This window comes from Pelecanus crispus, chromosome 3 (genome assembly GCF_030463565.1).
Source record: "Pelecanus crispus isolate bPelCri1 chromosome 3, bPelCri1.pri, whole genome shotgun sequence".
Taxonomy (NCBI): Eukaryota; Metazoa; Chordata; class Aves; order Pelecaniformes; family Pelecanidae; genus Pelecanus; species Pelecanus crispus.
Window position 1 is genome coordinate 17328477 of NC_134645.1, and position 21683 is coordinate 17350159.

The window sequence follows — 21683 nt, forward strand, 5'->3', positions numbered from 1 at the left end:
AGCATCAGAGAAAGCAGCACTGTCCTATGTGAGTGCTCAGCAATGACTGACTTAACAGCTCTGCGGTGCAGGTACCTGGCATATTTCAATAGGAATGATGCTCTCCGAGCTGGGGCTGTTAGCTTCAATGGTCTGAACAAGCCTGGAGACTTCTCAGTGAGGTTGGCACCACTGGGTTTTGCTGTCCTGAGGATGGGAGGTTGCAGGTTGCTCGTGTGGGGGAGAGTGGAAAGGGCAGAGCTGGTGCAGCTGGGCTGGAGGGAGAACCTGTAGCTGCTCCTGCTACAGGCTGAGGGTTGGATGCAGGAGCTGAGTATGCTAGGAGTGACCATCCCTGACCTTAGTAGTAGGTGCTTGCCCTATGGTCTAGCAGCACAGCTACCTCCTCACAACTGGGCAAAGGGAAAGTAAGCAGGGGGGCAGGTGCCTTTGCTTACTGTGGTTGTCAGCTGCCCTCAGCAGCACTGCCTGTGCCTTGTGCCAGTCCTGGTTTTTAATGATGGGTGATGCTGCTATGGAAAAACTTATTGATGTGTGGATTTGCAACCAAAGTGCCAGTGAACTGGAAATATTTCTAGACTACCAGGAATAAAAGTAAACAGGACTCCAATGAATTCTCATTTCCAGATACAATTAAGTGTACAGCAGAATGCTGTTCTGTAGGGAGACTGCACCATAGGCTGGGCAGACAATGTAAGGAACTAAATATAGAAACTTACATAGCTGGTGGTTGTCTGACTACAGCTGTACAGTTGAACATTTTTTTTTTTTTTAAAAGATGAAGAAATCTTTTCTTAATATTCATCATATGCTATTTAAACTTTGTTCCAGTGCAAATGATCTCCTTTTGGAGCTGTTGCTACTGGTCACTTTCAGTAGTCTGGAAAGAAAAAGGAATAAGCATGAAATATGTTACTTCTTGAAATAACTTTTCAATCAACTCTCTGTTTTCAGAATATAAAGATTTCATCCAGACATTTGGAAAGGGTGTTGTGTCCATCGTTCTCTTTTTCTTCTTGTTTCTCCTCTGAAGCATCACATTTTTGCCCACTGCTCAAAATTAATGGTGATGTAGATGCATCACATCCATTGATGTGTGCCTAAAATAAATTGGGAGGGATTACAGGTTTTTTCTATTTTCTAGACAATAAAAATCATACCTGTATAATTCAGGACAACATAGCTGTCTAAAAAGCTGTTACAGTAGAGAAGGGAGGAGGGAGGAGTGCTCTCCCTAAGCCATGCCAGCAAGGTGCATTTCCATCAAGACAGAACAGGCAGTGAGAAACACGGTATTGTTGGGACCGAGCTCTCATTAAGATATGAAATCTAATCCTTATGGCCACTGACTTCAATGGGTGGAAGATAAAGGCTTCAGAAATGTGATCACTGTGTCTAATGTAAATGCTTATAATGGTGTGCTGTGGGACATGCTGTGAGTGCAAATCCATTAAAGGATAAAATTTGATTTGCATGTATATCCCTTCTCCCTTCCCCCCTCCTGAGCAAGGTTTGAGAACTGAATTGACAAAATCATAGTGTCCTATTGTTAGTGGCAAAACATCTAAATGTCCACAAGCAAAATGTATGCTTGTGCTGAGCTTGGTAAGGAGATGCTACTTTAAAAAAAAAAAAAAGCGGGGGGGGGAGAAGAATTGGCAGCCCAATTCTCATCCTTCCCCTTCCCCTTCTGTTCTCCCTTGCCAGTGTTTACGTCAATGATTTCTATACAGCATGTTTCAGTGGTATTGAGTGGAACATAAAGCACTAAAATACAGCTTCAAAAATAGCTCTTTGAGAAAGAAAAAAGCTTTGAATCTGTTGTCAAAAATACTCTAGTGTAGTGCCAGTAGCCTACTGGGGGATATTCCAGACCTCCTCCCAAAAGGAGCCTTGTGCCTAAGGTCCTCCTGGGTGCCATCAGGCAGGGCTGCACATTACCTGTCTCAAGAGAGGGGGGTCCCATCTGCTCAAAGCAGTGGGAAAGACCTCGCCCTGGGAATTGTCTTGAGTGCAGATTAGCAGACTGCAGTAAAGATCAAACCCAAAATGTCAGGCCCAGTGAGAACTAATAGAAAAAAATTAAAAATAACCCAGTTGCACAGAAACAAAGGGAAAAGACAAGGGAAAGACCCATTCAGATGGGCTTTTGGATGTGCTGCCTCTGAAAGCATTTTGGAAAGAGGGGCCTAGGTTTCTGTAGTCAGTGATACCTGGAATCCCAAGTTCAAAATGGATTTGTTGCTTAAGGTACACCTATATCTTAAATGTGAGACTTGTGGTATCTGGGTGGCTTGTGCCTGAGCTATGATCTATGCTCAAGCTTTAGGCTAATGTCTTAATGATGTAAGTGGCATTAAGCAGGGGAATGACTTGTGCTTCTTGCTGTTGAATGCAGCAAGGCTGTTCGGTCTTGTAGGTAGACTTGTTACTGTCTTTCTTCCTCTGGCAGTTTGGACTCTCAGAACATGGGTTAGGAAGATGCCATGTTTAACTCACCCCTATGGACAGAGCGGACAATCTGCATCTAGTGGGCAGTGCAACATCTGCCTCCATAGTTATTTCTTCTATAGATTTGATCTTTTCTTTTTGGAGAGCTGGAAAAGATTCTTCAAGTGGAATTTCTGTCAGAAAATATTTAGAGTTTTTTTTCTCATGTGTAAACCGTCCCCTGCCCCCCCCCCCCCCCCCCCAAAATGTGCATGCATAAATGACACCACAGTTTCTATGAAAGGAAACAGAGGGAGAGAGAGAACTATGCCAATATACCAGAACAAAGAAAACAATCTAGGGAATTATAATTATTTTGCTAAATATACTGAGCAAACAAAAGAAAATAATTACTCTCCAGCTTATGAAGGCATTGAAAGCCACGAACGTTATAATTGTGTATCAGCAGCACTAGCTTCAATTTCCAAAGTAAAAAAAAAAAAAAAAATGGAGTTCTGACCTAGATTGGATAGGAATGACAGGAATATTCTCTGCGTCCTATCCCTCCCCAACAGCTGCTGTATAAATAACTGCTGCCTCTACCTGAGCAACAAGAAGTAGAGTTTTGGGTCTGTTCCTGGAATCAGTGTCATCTCTTTGCTGCTCAGCTTTGTAACTGTACTACTGTCTACAAGTGGAAGCCTGAAGACAGGGAGGATGCCCTGCCTGAGCTCAGGAGGTATACTGCAGCAAATTCAAGGGTACTCACCTGCCAAGGATATACACTGAATTCCAGAAACCAGAGGAACTCAGGAAAATAACATCACTGCTCAGATATCCTTCTGAGCCTGCTGAGTATTTATATGCTTGTCAGTGGGATGCGACTAGACAGGATTGCTGTCTCTGGCTGCCCCTGCCTGGCATGGGAGAGGTCAGGAGCACAACTCCAGGCACTCTCCTCATCTTTCTCACTCCAAAGTACGTTCTCTTTGGCATCTTTGAACCAAACAGTTCTGCATCTGCCCAGTGAAACAACAGCTGGGAACAGTTGGCTTAAGTCCGTAGCTCAAGCAGGAGTGAAGTCCCTGGCAAAAAGAGACATAACTCTAACCTCTTGCTCCAAGGGCATGGTGCTAAAGTTTGCCCAGTTACTAGGGGGCTTGTTTGTGTTTTGCTCTTGGTGGTATCATAGGGTACAGCTAAGCAGTTTCAACATAGTTCTGCCAAACCAGCTCACAGCATTAGACAACAGCTTCTCTGAAAACAGAGGGGCAAAACCAGGTTGATCAACTAACAGCTCTTTTGTGTCCTCATGATTAAATGTTGATTTGGTATTGGGCATTTCTGAATTATAAGATCTTGCTCAAGTCGCACCTCTATATCTCAGTTTTCCTGTTTTCAAAATGATTCTTTGTGAGTAAGGGTGCTGGTCCCAAACCAGGACTGTTCTGTCTTAGGGCATCTGTGAGTGTAACACAAAGACATAAGTATTGAGAGGACGTCGGCCAAGTGTAAGACATGGAGCAAGAGAAAGACAGAGGAGCAATAAAAATATTGAATAGCAAGGTAAATTTCTGATATTCTGTAGCTCTTGGCCAGTTGATCCTCTGGTGAAGCCAGATTTTAGGGAGAGTTTGACAGTATGGCTATTTTTAAATTATGTAATGGTAATGGAGTGCTGTAAGAATTGATTTTTTTTTTTTTTTTCTTTAAAGAGTCAGTTGAAGAGTGAACAAATGGGCAGAGAAGTGTGAAATCATGGCTCCATTGGAGGTGCGAGTTAATCTTTGAATGATGGCAAAGAGGATCAGTAAAACGTAGGTAGGCCAAATAGGACTTTGAAAGTGAAGAGACAGAATCTGTCTGATATATTGAAGAAGAGCTATCAGAGAGAAATAAAGTGATGTGGCCAGTGTGATTGACTAGGAAAATGGCTTTCCAGCAGCAATCTGTAGGGCAGGATTGCCTTACTTTGAGGCCAAAAGGAAAACTGTTGCAGGATGGCTGTGGGCTTGGATGAAAACTTGACTGGGTGGGTAGGTTATTGATCTAAAATGAGTAACAGTTTAGAACTGTTACTTAGAAAGCATGGAAAATGCAGGCACTGCCTGGCTCAGAAGACCTTGCAAGGAGCTGGAGGTAGAGGCTGACATTTAGATTCACTGGCCAGTGAGATCTGCAGCAGGAGGAGAGGGATGTCTGCAATGACCAAAAAAGGAGATAGTAAGGGGTTATCTTAGGGGGAGCGAGATGCTCTCAAATGCAGCGTAATAAAATGAGAACTGACAGCTAGATACGCAAGTAGAGATGTCAGATACTAGCAGAGAATTTAGACAGGAAGAGCTTTGGAGCAAAGAAGCAGAAGCACAATCTACTGTTGCAGAAGCAATGGCTGAATCTGTGCATAGAGGTGCAGTTACCCAGGGGACTCTGTTTGCAACTGGATGGTACCCACCAAAAGCCAGAGACAAGGCATGCTGAGGCAGTTGCCTCAGGAGACAGGCTGAAGAGGCAGCCCATGTTGGGGATGGCCATGGAGCTAAGAGAAGATGAGCTGTCTCAAGGACATGTTGGTTCATTATCTAAGGCAATGGAGTCCAGGAATTCCAAGTACAAAAGAGGTAGTGGCTCTGGGCTTTGCCTACAAGCCTATTTGAGCTGTGGTGAGAGCAGATGGAGTGGAAAGAGCTTTGGAGATGACCTAAAATGGAGAAAAAAGAAAGGCACTCCTGACAGTGGCTAGCTGTTTTGTTCAGTGAATGAAAGATGTTGTGAGATGGAGCAATTGCTAGAGAGGCAAGACTCCAAGATGGGACTCCAACACTTGGAGTGCATGTACATATTGAGGGGAAAAGATGGCTATAAAGAGGAGGAAAAAACCCCAATGGGATAGCTGTGGGGGAATGAAGCAACTAGATGAAGAGCTTCTTAGACCTGAACAAAACTGGGGATTTGAGAGAAGAACATGGGGACAATTTCTATGAAAAAATCCACAAGTTATCTTGCATCAAAGGAAGTCAGAACAGGAAGAGGGGAGGGCTTGGGGAGTGAGTCAAAGATGGTGAAGAGGCAGCCAGGAATATGTGTAGGAGTCAATTAAGCCTGAAAGTAGATTTTTATCTAGGAAGATAAGAAGCAGGAAAGGATATGCCATGGGGGCAGTAAGGTCACTCCTGGAAAAGTGGGTATTGCAGTGACAGCGGGAATGGGGAAGGAACAAATACCACTTTGCATGGGGATTTGGCAAAGAGACAGATTTGAGATTACAGGAGGACCAAGGAGAGTGAGAATGGAACAAACTCATAGGACTGGCCAGCGGCAACAGGGCTAATTTTTTTCATAAGAAAACCATGTCAGTGCCAGAAGCAACAAATTGCCCCCTTTGGAAACTAGATGGGGATCAGCTCCAGCAGCAGACACAGCCCATACAGTGCCTTGCTTGCAAAGTCCTTTACAGCTGTTGAAGCAGTGGTTGTGTATGGAAGAGTGACAACATTTGTCTCCTCACCCTCTCTGGAGGAAGCAAGAAGAGCAAGCTCCAGGGTTTTCAGTTTCTCTGCCTGTCCACGTTCCATCTTTGCAGCAACGGCAAATCTTGCCCTACTCTGTTTCCATTTTTGTTCCCTCTTCCTGGCAGTTCAGTAGGGACTTTGGTGGAGCATTAGTTGTCTTATGGAGAAATGGGAATGGCTTAAGCATTTGGGATAGGGGAAAGGAGGGGAAGCTCTGGGTCCTAGGGGAAGGCAGGGCTGAGTGTGGGCAGGGAGAAGAGGAAGATGGGGAGAGGATTTCAAAATTCAAATTTGCTTTCTAAATTTAAGGCTGACAGGCCTTACTGTCTCTTAGAAGGCAGAAAGAGTGCAAAGGGTAAGCAGGATGCAGTAGAGCTGCTGTAAGGAGAGCTGCTGCTGTGGTGCAGAGGGAGCTGAACTAATGACAGAGGGTAAAAAATGTCCTCAAGTGATGCTTATACAGCCTTTTCTTTCTGCTAATTTCCATCCTACAGCGGGGGGGATTATAACAGTTAAACCACTCCGCTCAGTGAGATGTGGCACATTAGAGGGCCTTTCCAGAAGCTGAGGAATTCTTAACGGTGTATCCAACCCCATGCCAAGGGATGTGGTCCTCCCCTCTGTACGGAAGAGGCAGAAAGGTAAAAGCGAGTGAGAGCACGTGTAGAATTTGCAAAACACTGTCAGAATTCCCTGAGGTGGAAGTGTGAAATGCCCCAGGTGGCCTTTGGAAAGGAAGAGTGGTGTTTTGTGTGGACCTTGAGAGAGGAAGATGATTTGGCTCCAGTGGGGAAATGGGGCAGCTGCAGCTTTAAGAACAAATAGCTTTGTGTGCAGCTCTCCTTGCTCACATCTGCATTTTGGTTTATAATTTGAACATTTCACAAGAGTGCTTTCAGATGGTCCTGTGAATGTTTTATGAGCTGTTAAGAAGTGGAGTGCGTATAAATGAAAGTCTGCAGCGGCCACTGCGTGGGGAGGGCACGGGTGCCTATTTTGGGCTGACAGAGTGATGTTCAACAAACGTGTTGTACTCAGGAGGCCAGCAGCTGCTCATCACTGGTACTTAACTGCTTACCCATCACATCTCTCCTACGAGCATTGCTCCAAGTTTAATGAAGCTTTGTTCTCATTTCCACCACTGGCTGCGTGCAGGTGTGCACAAAAGTAGCACGTGTGCAGGTGTGCACAAAAGTAGCACACGTGCAGATGTGGAAAGGGTCAGTCTGAGGGTGAGAGCATCTGCACTGTGGATACCTGTGTCTGAGCCTGTCTCCTGGGGCGATGGTCACTCGAAAAGAATGGGCTCCTTTAGGTCATAACCCATCTGACTTATTTTACACAGGTCTTTAAAAGGGTATGAATTACAGCCTGCTGGGACTGCTTTTCCCTTGTGTACTAGGAGGGGAGCCTGCAGTGGCTTGCTCTGACTCAGATGTAGATGTCTGAATTTGGTCAGCATTCATCAGCTGAGACCTTTCAACAGTTTCCAAGCATTGGTACTCTGACAAGTGACTTGCTAGACAACTCACCATGCAGTCAGGGATGTGTATGTTATGCACAGCTACCAATAAGCTGCAAGAAGGTGGTAGTGCTTTTCTATAGGTGGGTTCTTTAGTGTAAAACCTAATGTGTAACAAACAGCTGTAAGGAACAGGGAACCACTTACATCATCTGGATGCAGAATGCAGAAATTGCTTCACTTTCACAGATTTTCATTACTTGCTCCAGTTTGCCTTGTCTCTTTCTATTCCTGCCTCTGGTCCTTAATCTCTCTGTCTCCTTTTGTCAAACTTTTCAGCTCCTGAGGCAAGAGAGGCTTCCCTGAAGCTGCTGCCACCAGGAAAAATGTTTCCTGTCTCTTCACCACCTCCTGAAGTGGCAGCAGAAAATTTCTTTCTCTCCCTTAACTTCTCTCAAAGAGGGCTTTGCTGTGTCTTTTCCTTTGCTGTAACCAAGGAGTGTACCTTACAACATATTGTAGGGGATGTTTGGGTGGAAGACATCCTGCTGAACAAGATGAAGCTGATGATGAAGCTTGGAGAAGGATCCCCAACCCCCACGCCCCACCTCATTTTGGAGGGATGTTGAACTGTAGCCGATAGTGAGAAGTAAGAGCCATGCCTTGCAATGTTTGCAAACCATGTGTAGAGTAGCCATCCACAATGGTGTGTGCTTGGCCAGGCTTTGGTTTTTGTTCAATGGTAGCATTGAACAAAAGTGCGTTTGCTCCTTTGTATGAGTTGATGCGCACAAGAACAATGCAAGGATTGTATTTCCTTGGAATAATTTTAAAGCACCATTTTTTTCAGTAATCATGTACTCTTCTGTTTCACCACCACCCCCCCACCCCCCTTTCTTGCCGATTGCAGGTATTACATGAGCCCCTGATTGACGAGGATCCCGTTTTCATTGCCACGTGCACAGAGAGGGAGCTGCGCAAGAGGAAAAAGAGGAAATTCAGTCTCTGGGTTCGGCAGTGCTCATCCACTGGTTTCATCTGCCAGGTGGGTTTTACCTCTTCAGATGTCTTGGTTCAGTTCCAGCAGGCCCTTCAATGTATTGCAGGACCAAAGGTAATGGTCAGTTCTCTTCATTGCCTTGCTGGGGTCTACAATCTGAATGCAGCAAGCCTCTGCCTCCCGCAGATACTAGATCCAACGGGTGGTGACAAGAAGTTCCTGATGCTCTGTTTACTGTATGATTTAACTGAGGGTGCCTGTCTCTAATACTGTCCGTCTGGCTGCCAGCCCTAAGCTAATTAAATTGAAATGGAGTTAAAAGGTCTATCTGTTTGTACATCCTAAGTTTATCTAAATGTCTAGGTACTGTGATTTCTGTCATTTTTTATGAGTCGGCTTCTCTCTCAAGTATAATGCTGTATCTATGATAGCCAGCGGTGTCCAAGAGACTAAATCAATATGGTATCAAGATGTCTATTTTTCTGTGAGAAACATATTAGCGGGGTTTCCTATGACATCTCTTTTCACACCCCTACTTCTCTACCAAAGAAATAAAATCTGACATGACTTCAAGGTGTGATATGAGCTTGAGTGGGAGACATGTTAAAGTGTTTGTTTTTAGTGTTGTAAAACAATGGGGACAACTTTTCAAATTCTCAGGTTCCCCAATTGCTGATGTATTTTGAGAGCTCTTGAAAAATCTGGCCGTTTATTTTGATACCTAGAGGTGAGGGGGCAGATATTTTCTGATATTTCTTTTTCCCAAGAGCTTCTGTGAAAACGTGGTGTCCTGCATGTTCCAGAGCCCTGGTTCGGAGGTGCAGGTAGGACATGCACACTACCTGCTCAGGCTGAATGCATGTCAAAACTGCAGGGCCTGTGGATTTGCTGCGGTTGAGCATTCGTTCACAGTAAAATTTGATCTGTGAATCACTGTGACTGAGTAGCTATGTAAGAAACGAGGCTCGCTGGGAACAGGGGTTTGCATTTTCAGCAATGCTGTTCACTCTAAGAAGAAATTAGGATCATACATCTTCCATCCAGGTTTTAAAGCAGTTGTTTTGTCCAATACAAAACAGATTCAACTTGTGAAGCATCCTTGGAAGTTTCTGCTCTCAGGGCTTTTGGAAAGTCATTTGCTACACAGAGGCAGTGTCCTTAATCTCCAGGGTGAACTCCACCAGTCCCACACATGGCTTATTACTGACGTGTAATGGGTACAGCGAGCACAAAGTCGGCTGATGTCTCTTGCCATGCTCCCCCCAAACAACTGCCACCGAACCAATAAGTCTTCAGACACGCCAGAGGTTTCAGATTCTGAGCTATAATTACGTTGTGCCTCCTGTCCTGTCATTGAGAAAGTAAATTAATGGAATGTCAAATTAAACAGAATAGATGCTCAGCACCACCCTAATCCTTCTGCTCCCTTAATGAATTAGATACTCATGCTTCACTTGCATCCGGATGATGTCCAGGATCATCTTACCAGCTCCCTTCTATTTTCATTCCATGGCTTGGCTGTAATTATCATCATGCAAAAATGATTGTGTGAGAGAGACCTTGGGGAAGGGTGAAAAAGAATATAGAGGAACATGAACATTCATGCTAAAATGGAAAAAACTAGTCTGGGAGGATGGGGATCTTCAACTATGGTATGCTTGAAACGCTATGTTCAGTTATGTGTTACACTTATGAGGGACCTTGCAGAATCCAAAGCACTTGTTTGGTGGTGGTTTGGTTTATTTACTGTATTAAAAGAGGGGTGTGTTTTCTGTGTTTAATGTATGGAGAGAATTGATTTAAACAAGAAGAAAATCCAATGCTTTCCCCCTTCATGTGCATACCTTCCCCTCCATCTCTTGTGAAACTGCCATCACAAAGGAAAGACTATCACTTGTTGCATGATAGTTAGGGAGTGACTGGTCTATCACCTGTCTGCTGTCAGAAAAACCTTACAGCACCCACTTCGAAATATGTAGACATCCTGTAATACTATTTGGATGAATTCCCTCCCTCATTGTTTCCACATGATGACATCAAGGTCATTTTATTCAGGATAAAATATGACTATAAACACTTCATAAATCAGGCTAATTCAGTTTCAAAAGTCTGAATAATATACATCTATAAAAAAGTGAGGCAGCCCCAGCAGAAGAGGGAAGTGAGCTACATATGACTGGCTCTCAGGAATGGAAGGAACCTCGAGAGGTCTGTGATGCTCCTGGCCAAAAGCAGGGTCCTCTAAACCCGAGTGATGAGCCTGATGTTAAAAAAAAAATCTTCATTTGAGGACATCACAGTTTTCCCAGTGATCTGCTTTTCCTACAATGAAAAGACTTGGTTGGTTTGTTTTCCTAATGTAAAACTGGTATCAGTGTTTTGAAGCACATGCTGAGCTACTCTCTGAACACCTTCTGGTTGGCAGCTCACAGGGTAGTTGTTAAGAGTTTTAGCTGTTTGACTCCCCAGATTCCTCTGTCTGATTGTTCTCATGAACAAAACTCTGAATCACTTTTTTGGGTGTGAGTAAATGCTTCTGTTTGCTTATTTTCTTTTTTAAGCAAATTGTGTTTGGTTAAAAATCCAGCCCAATAAGCCATTCATGGAACAGAAGTGGATGAAACCAAAATATTGCTTGTGGATATAAGAAGGTGCATAGGCTTATATATGCATAATCTAAATAATGTGTATATATATTAGACTACTCTTCTGTCTTCTGTAATACAGACAACCTGACAGCTAAGTCTCTGTTTTAAGATGGATGCACAATTTCAGATCATATCTCTGCTTCAGAATTTCACAAGCAAAGCATCTTGTTGCAGTGAATAGCTTTGTTGCTGAGTATCTTTTCACAGTCAGCTGGCCAAGTGGGAACATGCAGGAAGGACACATCATTCAAACAAAGTCAATATACGTCTACAGCAGCTGGGAACATGAACAAAACCTTTCAGAGGGTTAGAAGGGCTCCAGGAGAGCTGACTTTGGCAAAGTAGGCAGCAAAACTGCCCTGATACTGTTGCTTTTTTCACCCATCCTTGATGGTGGACATCAAGGTGGCAGCAGCTGCTGCTGCAGGAGAGGGCTTGGGCCTTCTCATTTCTTTCTTTCTAATTTGATGAGAACAGCAAACTCAGCTTGCAGGACCTCAGGTGTGCCTCTCTGCTGCATCTTCTCTTTGCTTTCCTCATTTCCCTCCAGTGTATTTCCCTACATATGTGTTACCACTAAGACACTTTTCAAACCAGTATTTTAATATCTTGATTGCAGTTTAAATAGTCACAGTAGCTTAGAAGTGTTTCTTTCCTTCTTAGAGTATTTGCTGAGTAAGTCATCCTATTTAAATCAAAACTCTAGTTGTGTCAGTTTTTATTTCTCTCTTTTTCTCTCAAAAAGTCTGGAACACTTGCTTGTAAAAGATGTTCATAAATATGATTGGTAGGACTCTCTTTCATTTTAGATATAGCAATAGAGCTCATCAAAAACTGCTGAGAGTTCCCAAATACCTGATCAGGGCTAATTATTTTGTCCTGGTAGGACACATCATGCTCTCTCTTTCCTTTTCTTGTGTGGCTCATAAGGGATGAACGTGGTCATGAGTAACCGTTACTAAGTGATGCCTAGTCCTTACATAGCTCCTCCTGCACAAGAAATTTTTCTGGTCATTTTGCAGAAGGAGAAGGAAGCACAGAAAGCTGGTGCCATGCACTGAACCTCACGGGGAGTCATGCAGGACAAGCTATTCCCATAGTCCCTTGTCCTGAACCAGAGGCCCATGGCACAAACATAACCCTAAAGACAGTCACTGACCCAAAGAGCCATCAATCAACAAAATGGAAGGCGGTATGTAGATGGTAGAGAGCACTGCAAAGGGACAGTCAGGAAATATTAATCACTATGATAGGCAGTAATGGAATTAGCTCATCAACCTAATTATTTGCTTAAAAAAAATGTGATATCATGGTGGAGAAGGGATGAGTTTATGGATGTGTGTATCCTTTTGTATTCCTTGGGATGAAATTTGTTCTCTGAGGCTATTCTGGACACTCTTCCCTTCCCACACCCCCTTCCAATCTTAATGATTCGTAGTTTTTACTTTCATTATAAATGATCCAGCCACCAAGCCAGGAGGCATGGGGTTGCTACACTACCCTTAATTGGTTTAGTGGTGGACTTGGTAATGTTAGGTTAATGGTTGGACTGGATGATCTTAAAGGTCTTTTCCAACCTAAACAACTCTCTGATTCTACGATTTCTGCCCCCAACTATATGCGTTCTGCGCTTGCTTTTATTCACTGGCAGAAAGTTCTTGCAATGATGCCTTTCATTTTCACTAATATCCCTGTGAAACATGTAGCTCAGATTTATGAAGTCCTTTAGTTCCTTGTGCTGGGACTGAATTTGAGTTTCCACCTTCCACTGCTTACCCTGAAGAAGTGATGAGTCAGAACAGATTAAGGAAGAGGACTGTGTCTCTGCAGCTTGAGTCTTCCCATGTTACTGAATGATCAATGACTTGCATTATAGCGGTATTTAAAGAGTGCAACCTGGATCAGGGTGGCCCCTGCATGAGAGGGTAAGAAATGGCTCTGTCCCTGAAGAGCAGCAGTCTGAGTGAAGGGGGATGTCTGAGGTTGCTCCACAGATCAGTGGCAGAGCTCTCAGTTGCAGAAAAAAAAACCCCAAAACAATGTAAACATCATGCTTTTATAGTAAATGCTGTAGTTCATTCTTGATTTCAAACAGGCTAAGTACAGTCAGCTCGAATACTTCATAACCATGTTGATTTTACAGAGTAAGAACTTACTTCCAGAATTTAGAGAAACTGAAGTGGTGCCCCAAAGAATTGCTAATTTCACCATGCATCACATAAGTGCATTCAGTCACTAGGAAAGGGAGGGGTAAATAAGCCTGGAGGGAGTTTTGTTTTCAAGGTCAGAGTTGCAAGAAAGTTAGCCATCTGTGCATTTGTTTAATAAAGCTGCTCAGAAATGTTGGTGTTTCAGCCTGTTTAAGTTCTGTTTAGAGATTAGTCTGAGCCCTTGGGTTTCTTTAAACAGTGCCCTGATAATTCTCTGTTGCTGGACCAGTTGCATCTGGAACACACAGATGTAGCGGTGCTTTGAGGAGGTTCTCAAGGTCAGGCTTTGGCTGGGAGGGCGTCCCAGGAAATCTGATCGCCTTTATTTGTCAGTCACTGGTGGCGGGAAAAATCTATCTGCTTTCTTCCTCTGGCTCCCACCAGGCTCTGGCTTTTTAATGCATGCGGTTCTGTATTGTCAGCATCTGAGAATCTCAGATCTCAATTACAAGTCAATTATCCTCTTGCTCACTGGTATTAAGTGGGAAGGTAATTTTGCAGATGTGTGATGGGCCAGTTCCACTCATTTCTGTGGAGGTTACAATCTTACCGTGTTTTTAGATGAATAGGGAAAACAAACATCTAAATGTGACCTAATGCAAGGATCTCTTCCAGAGTTTACACATGGTCCCAGTGTCTTATTTTCAGATGGGAATTAAGGTTATTTTTCAGTTCCTGTCTGCGGTGCTTGGTGTTTCTGATATTAAAACTACCTGCGTAGTTGTCTCCTTTCTGCAGGTGTTCTCAGTGTAGCTCTGCCTGAGGAAGGAGGCTAAAAGCACCAGAGCCTCCTCTCTTCCTCACTTAACAGTTTTGCCACAGGAATGCCCTTCACAGATCCCATCCCTTTGTGCTGGGTGGCATAGGCAGAACAAAAAGGCAGTCCCTGCCCTAGCAAGCTTAGCCCTGTAAATGCAAGATGGAGATATAAGCCTCCTACAGTGAGTCACTTCAGTTTGGGCACCTTTCAGCTGCCCAGGAACTCTGCAAGTAGGATGTGTACAGCAGTTATTTATTGGCTAATGCACACAGCAAGAGAGCTGGGACCAACACACTGCTAGGCACTGGTATACTCCCTGCTCCTGGTGAGCCTGCACAGGCCAGGCTGCCATCAGCCTTGTTGCTCCTTGGAAATGAGCTGTGTCCTTGATGCTGCTGAATTGTTGTCATGTGATTTTTTTCTTAAGATTTTATAGCTTTTTATGTAAGTGTTTTCCTCCTTGAGCTACTACATGTTATCCCCTCAACAGTTACAACACTTCTTATAGTTTTTACTTTTCTTATCTTGCATCATTTATATACCTTCTCACTTACACGTATCCTCACTTATACACCTTCTCACAGCTCAACAGTTATTTTCTTAGAAAAACTGAGCTAAGGCTGTGCAATTGTGTGGCACCAGAGCGAGGCCTCAGTCATGGACCTGAGCTGGGCTGCTAGTTACATAGAGGCAGCCCAATGAAGCAGCACTAAGAGGGTAGCAGCACCAATGCATAGATTAGCAATTGTGTTGTGGGGGTTGCATGCTTTCTATGAAAGGTATTGAAGTGCAAAAGGAAAGAGCTTTGCAGAGATTAGCGCTGATTTCCATCCAGGCAGGAGAAGGGCAGCATGGAAAGAAGCAAACGAGGCCTTGTTTGGTATCAGTGGTTGGGTGCCTGGATTTACAGGGCAAATGCAGGCAGGAATCAGTATACTGAAAAGGTATAGGAAGAGCTCAATAGAGAGGGCTAAATGACAAAGGCCTGTCTCCAATTTCCAGCCCCACTTCCATGTGGTGCTGCAAAGAAGGCTGAAGTGAACTTCTGAACTGGCAGAAGGCTGGCATGGTTGAAGCAAAGGGTTAGGCAAGTGATCTCTGGGGCAGAGCGCTGTCTGGATGTCAAGATACGTGTAAGCAAGGCCAAAGGGAAGAAAGATGATTGCAGTAATTGAGAGGAGAGCTAGGCAGTTCTTAGGTATTTGAAAGAATAGGAAAGGCTTTATCATAGAGGTGTTACACATAATGAAGCTGCCTGACTTAGATGTGGCTGGCCTAGGAGAAGCTATAGAGAGAAGTCAATGTTTGGTGATCCGCAGATTGTAGGTTCACCATACAGGTAAGATGTCATAGTGTCCCCAGTGATGATGCAGTTACATGGAGGACTGATTTCAGGGGAAGGAATACAAGGAGCTTTCTTTTTAGCCATGTTGGGCTTGCATTTTCAACTCTCCCAGCATCTCTCTGTAAGTCTCACCATGGTCTTGTTAGAAACTTTGAAGACCATGTACAGACAAAACAGAGATTTGACAGTCCTCAGCACACAGATGTTGGCTGGATCTGTGTGTTAATGGAGATTGAAATATTCCAGCGTAGGAGGCAGAGGGAGAAGAGATGGAGACCAAGGAAAGAGCTTTGTAGGGAGCCCCAAGAGTTAGATGGGAACAGAATGGGAAAGCTGTGTGTCCCTTGAATGCTCTTTTCAAAGTAGTGTTGAGAGGAGTAGGAAGAGAGTGAAGAGAGGCTCAAACCAATGAAAAGATCTGGTCTCGGCAAGAGCACCATCAGTGCAGCCAACAGCTGCTGAGGAAGAGCTAGACCTAAGAGCTGGCTGAGATGAGGTCATTAAAGAAGGGGGGAATATGGGCTGCAGAAGATTTGGGGTGGGACTGGAGGGGAGGATCTCCCAACAGCAATGGTAATGGCAACAGTCAGAGATGAGGTTTAGGATGAGAGAGGAAGACAGAGCAAGGCAGGATCTAGAGTGTGGCGCTAGGAATGAGCAGCTGAGTATTTGGCCGTGAAGTCTATAGAAAAATGAAGGTGTTTTTGTGACAGCTATTGAGGATCCAAAAAGTATGACAGTACCATTCTTTGTTCTCTTGCTTTTATAACTGTGTCATCTAAAAACTTGGCTTCTGTTTTGTGGTTGTTTAGGGTCTGCCCTTTGTGAGATATTTTGCACAATGTAGCCTTCAAAATCTTCCTTCTGTTTTTTACTACCCCCGCCCTTTTTCTTCTTCCAAATGTCATCCATTTCATTTGAGAATTATACCCGGGGGTGTGTCAATTATGTATGAATGTGGAGTACTTGGGATGTGCTATTCACAAGTGCTTTCAGTTTGCCATCTGAGCTTTGAATATGCGTGGATCACCAATATTTTAGTTTCTGGGGCACTCTTAAATGTGCAGTCAAGATGCAGCTTTTGTTCCTAAGTGCTTGGGTTTTTTACCCGGTTTCTAATGAGACCTTACAAACCTTCCACATGAATTTTCCACAGAGTAAGTTGCCAGCACAGAGCAAGGAAATTCCTGTTGGCTTGTAGCACAGATGTCTACTCTGAGACCTTCCGTCCTCTGGTGGCACTCTCTCCAGCAGTCTGCCTCTGTAGCCAAACATACTTGGTGTGAGTTTCTGAATGGCATGATTGTCTTGCCTCTCATCTGTCAATATGTGAAATCTCCTGCTCAGAAATGTGATGTCTTTTCTGACTGCCTCTGTGCAGGCAAACGGTCTTTGGTCTTCTGTTTTCCAGAACAGTTTGCACTGGTTTTCTTGTTTTGGAAGAGCTCAGCACAGTCTTCACCTATACCCTGATACCCTGTCACTCAGGCATTCAGGTATATTGATTGATATCTACTTTTGCGTTTGTGATGGGAGGAGACAGAAGCAGTTGTAGGTGGAAGGAAAGATGAGCCAGAGACTGTGAAGGTCTTTTCATACTCTCAGGCTTTTAAAGGGAAGAGACTGTTAGGATGCTGCATGGAGGCTGAAGGCAGAAGAGAGGAGGGTTTGAGGGATGAGTTAAAACATTGTGAGAAGAGGGAGCTGGTATTGTGCACAAGGGATTAAAACACGTTGGATCGAAAGTATCTGGTGCAGTAGGGCTGCAGTAGACAGAGAGATGGCAGAATTGAATGTGTAGCTGTTCTGATAAGAAACAAATAATTGAAGGATGACTAGAGAAAGCTCCGTTTCTGTCCAAGCACTGCAAGATAAAGAGCTTCAGCCTTAGTTGTCTCCTAAGACAGATAATGCCACATCTATAGAATTTATCCCATTTGGTGCTGTAGATCGAAGGGATCAGTAGCCACTAAAAAAAGATACACAGTAAAAGTGATCTCTGCAGATATTCGAGAAGCATTGCTTTGACTGTGACCCACAGAAGCAGAGGATGTTGCTGCCAACATCACCATCTGTTGTCCAGCAGCAGTTGTCGAGCCTGTACTTCTGATGACATTTCGTTGTTGGAGCACATGGAAAGGGTACAAAGCTCTAACACTGTCACAGGGCAAACCAGAAGCTCTGCTGAATAGTTTAACATACATTTTTGGGGAGCAGCTTCTGACTGTGCCTGTGAAGGTCTTGCAGCCAATTTCTGGCAACTCTGCTTTTTCTTCAGACTGCTTCTAATGCATTACAGAACAGGGGGGAATGCTGTGGGCTTCAGTAAGCAGGAACTTAATGATTTCGGGTAGAATGAAATAAGCTGGATGAGAGGGTGGGGAGAGGGAAAATAAAGGCCATGTGGGATCTTAGGCACTTGCAAGGGTATTTGAAGCTGTGCCTTTGCCAGTTGTCTGTACCCAGCCGCTGTTTCACAGCAGCCTTAATGCCTTCCAACATTATGCTGCTGTTACCAGTCTTCCCAGCAGAGCTGAGCATGATGAGACTTAAGGATGATTAAAAGAGACTTCAGGGCCTTGGGACGCTTAGTGAGGGAATTGGGGGCACAGGTCATCTTTTCCTCCTTCCTTCCAGTTGTGGGAGGTGACATCGGTAGGAACAGGCGGATCCAATCTCTTAACACATGGCTCCGAGGCTGGTGCCACCGTCAACTTTGGGTTCTTCAACAATGGGACGGCCTACATAGCACCAGGCTTGCTGGCGACAAATGGGAGCCACCTTTCTCAAAGGGGAAAGAGGGTCTTTGCTCAGGAGCTTGCGGGGCTCATTGACAGGGCTTTAAACTAGATGTGAAGAGGGAGGGGGAACGTACCAGGCTTGCCTGTGACAAGCTGTGGGATGGTACGCAATGGTTAGAGGGACGGGGTGCTACTGTGAGCCCTCAACCTATTACGCAGAGGCATGATGGGGACACCGCAGCACAGTTGAAGTCTTGCAGAGATGAGCCGGGGGCTCCTGAGATAGTTAGAGCTCACAAGGAAACCTTCGTGAAACACCCCGAGGCAAACAAGGGATGTTCCACTAAGAAGGTGACACGGCCAATAGCCCAGATGAAATGCCTCTACATGAATGCACGCAGCATGGGCAACAAACAGGAGGAGCTGGAAGCTGCTGTGCTACTAGACAGCTACGACCTGATTGCCATAACCGAAACCTGGTGGGACGAATCCCACGATTGGAATGTGGCTATTGATGGCTACAGGCTCTTCAGAAGGGACAGGCGAGGAAGGAGGGGCGGAGGCGTTGCCCTCTACGTAAAGAAATCAATACAGTGTGAAGAGCTGTCCCTGAAAAATAGCCACAAGCAGGTCAAAAGCTTATGGGTAAGAGTTAAGAGACAGAGGCAACAAAGGGAACCTTGTGGTTGGTGTCTACTACAGGCTGCCTGATCAAGGGGAGCCTGGTGACGAAGCCTTCTTCCTCCAGCTCTGGGAGGCTTTGCGCTTGCAGACTCTTGTCCTGCTGGGGGACTTCAACCACCCCGACATTTGCTGGAAAAGCAACACGGTGAGCTGTAGGCAATCCAGGAGATTCCTGGAATGCATAGACGACGACTTCCTAAGCCAGGTAATAGACACACCTACCCAAGGGGACGTGATACTGGATCTGATGGTCACCAATGCAAGTGAGCTCATCGGTGATGTCAAGACTGGAGGCAGCTTGGGCTGCAGTGATCACGCATTGGTGGAGTTCACACTCCTGAGGGACATGGGAAAAGCGAGGAGTACAGTCAGGACCCTAAATTTTAGGAAAGCAAATTTCCAGCTCTTCAAGGAGTTAGTGAGAAGGACCCCCGGGAGACGGTCCTCAGGGACAGGGGAATGGAACAGAGTTGGCAGATCTTTAAGGACACCTTCCATAGAGCACAAGAGCTATCAGTCCCCAAGTGTAAAAAATCAGGCAAGGAAGGGAAGAGACCAGCATGGCTGAGTCGAGACCTGCTGGTCAAACTAAAGAGTAAGAGGGAACTGCACAGGCAGTGGAAGCAGGGACAGGTGTCCTGGGGGGAATACAGGGAAACGGCCCGGTTGTGTAGGGAGGAGGTCAAGAAGGCCAAGGTGAGGATGGAGCTGAATTTGGCAAGGGACGTAAAGAATAACAAGAAGGGCTTCTACAGGTAAATCAACCAGAAAAGGAAGGGTTAAAGAAAGCGTACCCCCCTTGATGAACAAAAAAGGCGAACTTGTATCAATGGATGAGGAGAAGGCTGAGGTACTCAACAACTTCTTTGCCGTGGTCTTCCCCGGCAACCTCTCTCCTCACCCCTCCCGAATTGATGGACCAAAAGATGGGGAGCAGGGTGGTAAAGCCCCTCCCACTGCAAGGGAAGATCAGGTTCGAGACCACCTGAAGAACCTCAATGTACAGAGGTCTGTGGGACCTGATGAGATGCATCCCAGAGTCCTGAGGGAATTGGCTGATGTAGTTGCCAAGCCACTCTCCATGATATTTGAAAAGTCATGGCAGTCAGGTGAAGTCCCTGCTGACTGGAAAAAGGAGAATGTTGTGCCCATTTTTAAAAAGGGAAGAAAGGAGGACCCTGGGAACTATCGACCTGTTAGCCTCACCTCTGTGCCCGAGAAGATCATGGAACAGATCCTCCTAGAAGGTATGCTAAAGCACATGGAGGACAGGGAGATGATTCGAGACAGCCAGCACGGATTCACCAAGGGCAAGTCCTGCCTGACCAACCCAGTGGCTTTCTATGAAGGAGTAACTGCATCAGTGGACAAGGGAAAAGCAATGGATGTCATCTACTTGGATTTCTGTAAAGCGTTTGACACAGTCCCCCACAACATCCTTCTCTCTAAATTGGAGAGATATGGGTTTGATGGGTGGACTGTTCGATGGATAAGGAATTGGCTGGATGGTCGCATCCAGAGGGTCGTGATCAATAGCTCGATGTCCACATGGAGACCGGTGACAAGTGGGGTCCCTCAGGGGTCTGTACTGGGACCGGTGCTATTTAACGTCTTCATCAATGACATAGACAGTGGGATCGAGTGCACCCTCAGCAAGTTTGCAGACGACACCAAGCTGAGTGGTGCCGTTGACACGCCAAGAGGATGAGATATCATCCAAAGGGACCTGGACAAGCTTGGAGAGGTGGGCCTGTGTGAACCTCATGAGGTTCAACAAGGCCAAGTGCAAGGTCCTGCACCTGGGACGGGGCCACCCCCGGTATCAGTACAGGTTGGGGGATGAAGAGATGGAGAGCAGCCCTGCGGAGAAGGACTTGGGGGTACTGGTAGATGAAAAGCTGGACATGAGCCGGCAATGTGCGCTTGCAGCCCAGAAAGCCAACCGTATCCTGGGCTGCATCAAAAGAAGCGTGGCCTGCAGGTCGAGGGAGGTGATTCTGCCTCTCTACTCTGCTCTGTTAAGACCTCACCTGGAGTACTGCGTCCAGCTCTGGGGCCCTCAGCACAAGAAGGACACGGAGCTGCTGGAGCGGGTCCAGAGGAGGGCCACCAAAATGATCCGAGGGCTGGAGCACCTCTCCTATGAGGCCAGGCTGAGAGAGTTGGGGTTGTTCAGCCTGGAGAAGAGAAGGCTGCGAGGAGACCTTATTGCGACCTTCCAGTACTTAAAGGGGGCCTACAGGAAAGATGGGGAGAATCTTTTTAATAAGGCCTGTTGTGACAGGACAAGGAATAATGGCTTTAAACTAAAGAAGAATAGATTTAGACTAGACATTAGAAAGAAATTTTTTACAATGAGGGTGGTGAAGCACTGGAACAGGTTGCCCAGAGAGGTGGTAGAGGCCCCATCCCTGGCAACATTCAAGGTCAGGTTGGATGGGGCTCTGAGCAACCTGATCTAGTTAAAGTTGTCCCTGCTCCCTGCAGGGGTGTTGGGCTAGATGACCTCTAAAGGTCCCTTCCAACCCAAAGCATTCTATGATTTTATGATTCTATGATAAAGCTTTGAATGATGCTTCTCCAAAACGAGAAAAATTGTGCCAGGAACAAAGGCTGTGCTTGGATAGGTAGGAAAATGCGCAAGGATAAAAAAGGGGGATATATTTAACATTGGAGGAGGAGGGAAGGTTCAGTAGTGTCTATGGATGTTTTGGTAAGGGGCATTGGGGAGGTGAACAGAGCAAGGGGGATGAGAATCACAAGGTGGCCGTTACAAGGACCCTTGAGACGGAGGGGAGTGCAGAGGGACGGTGCCAGGTGCACAGGGAACTTTGCTAACAAAACCTATGGAGTGTGTGGCATCCTAGTAGGAAGATAGTGATCTCAGTAGA

General features: G+C 45.3%; 1 protein-coding gene across 1 annotated transcript in view; it reads left to right on the plus strand.

The window, feature by feature from the left end:
- PGBD5 (piggyBac transposable element derived 5) overlaps positions 1-21683 on the plus strand; it is a 70313-nt gene that overhangs the window by 28633 nt on the left and 19997 nt on the right. Inside the window, exon 4 of the mRNA XM_075708419.1 lies at positions 8315-8449. Coding sequence (XP_075564534.1) covers positions 8315-8449 — 135 coding nt within the window. The remainder of the gene's footprint in view (positions 1-8314; positions 8450-21683) is intronic.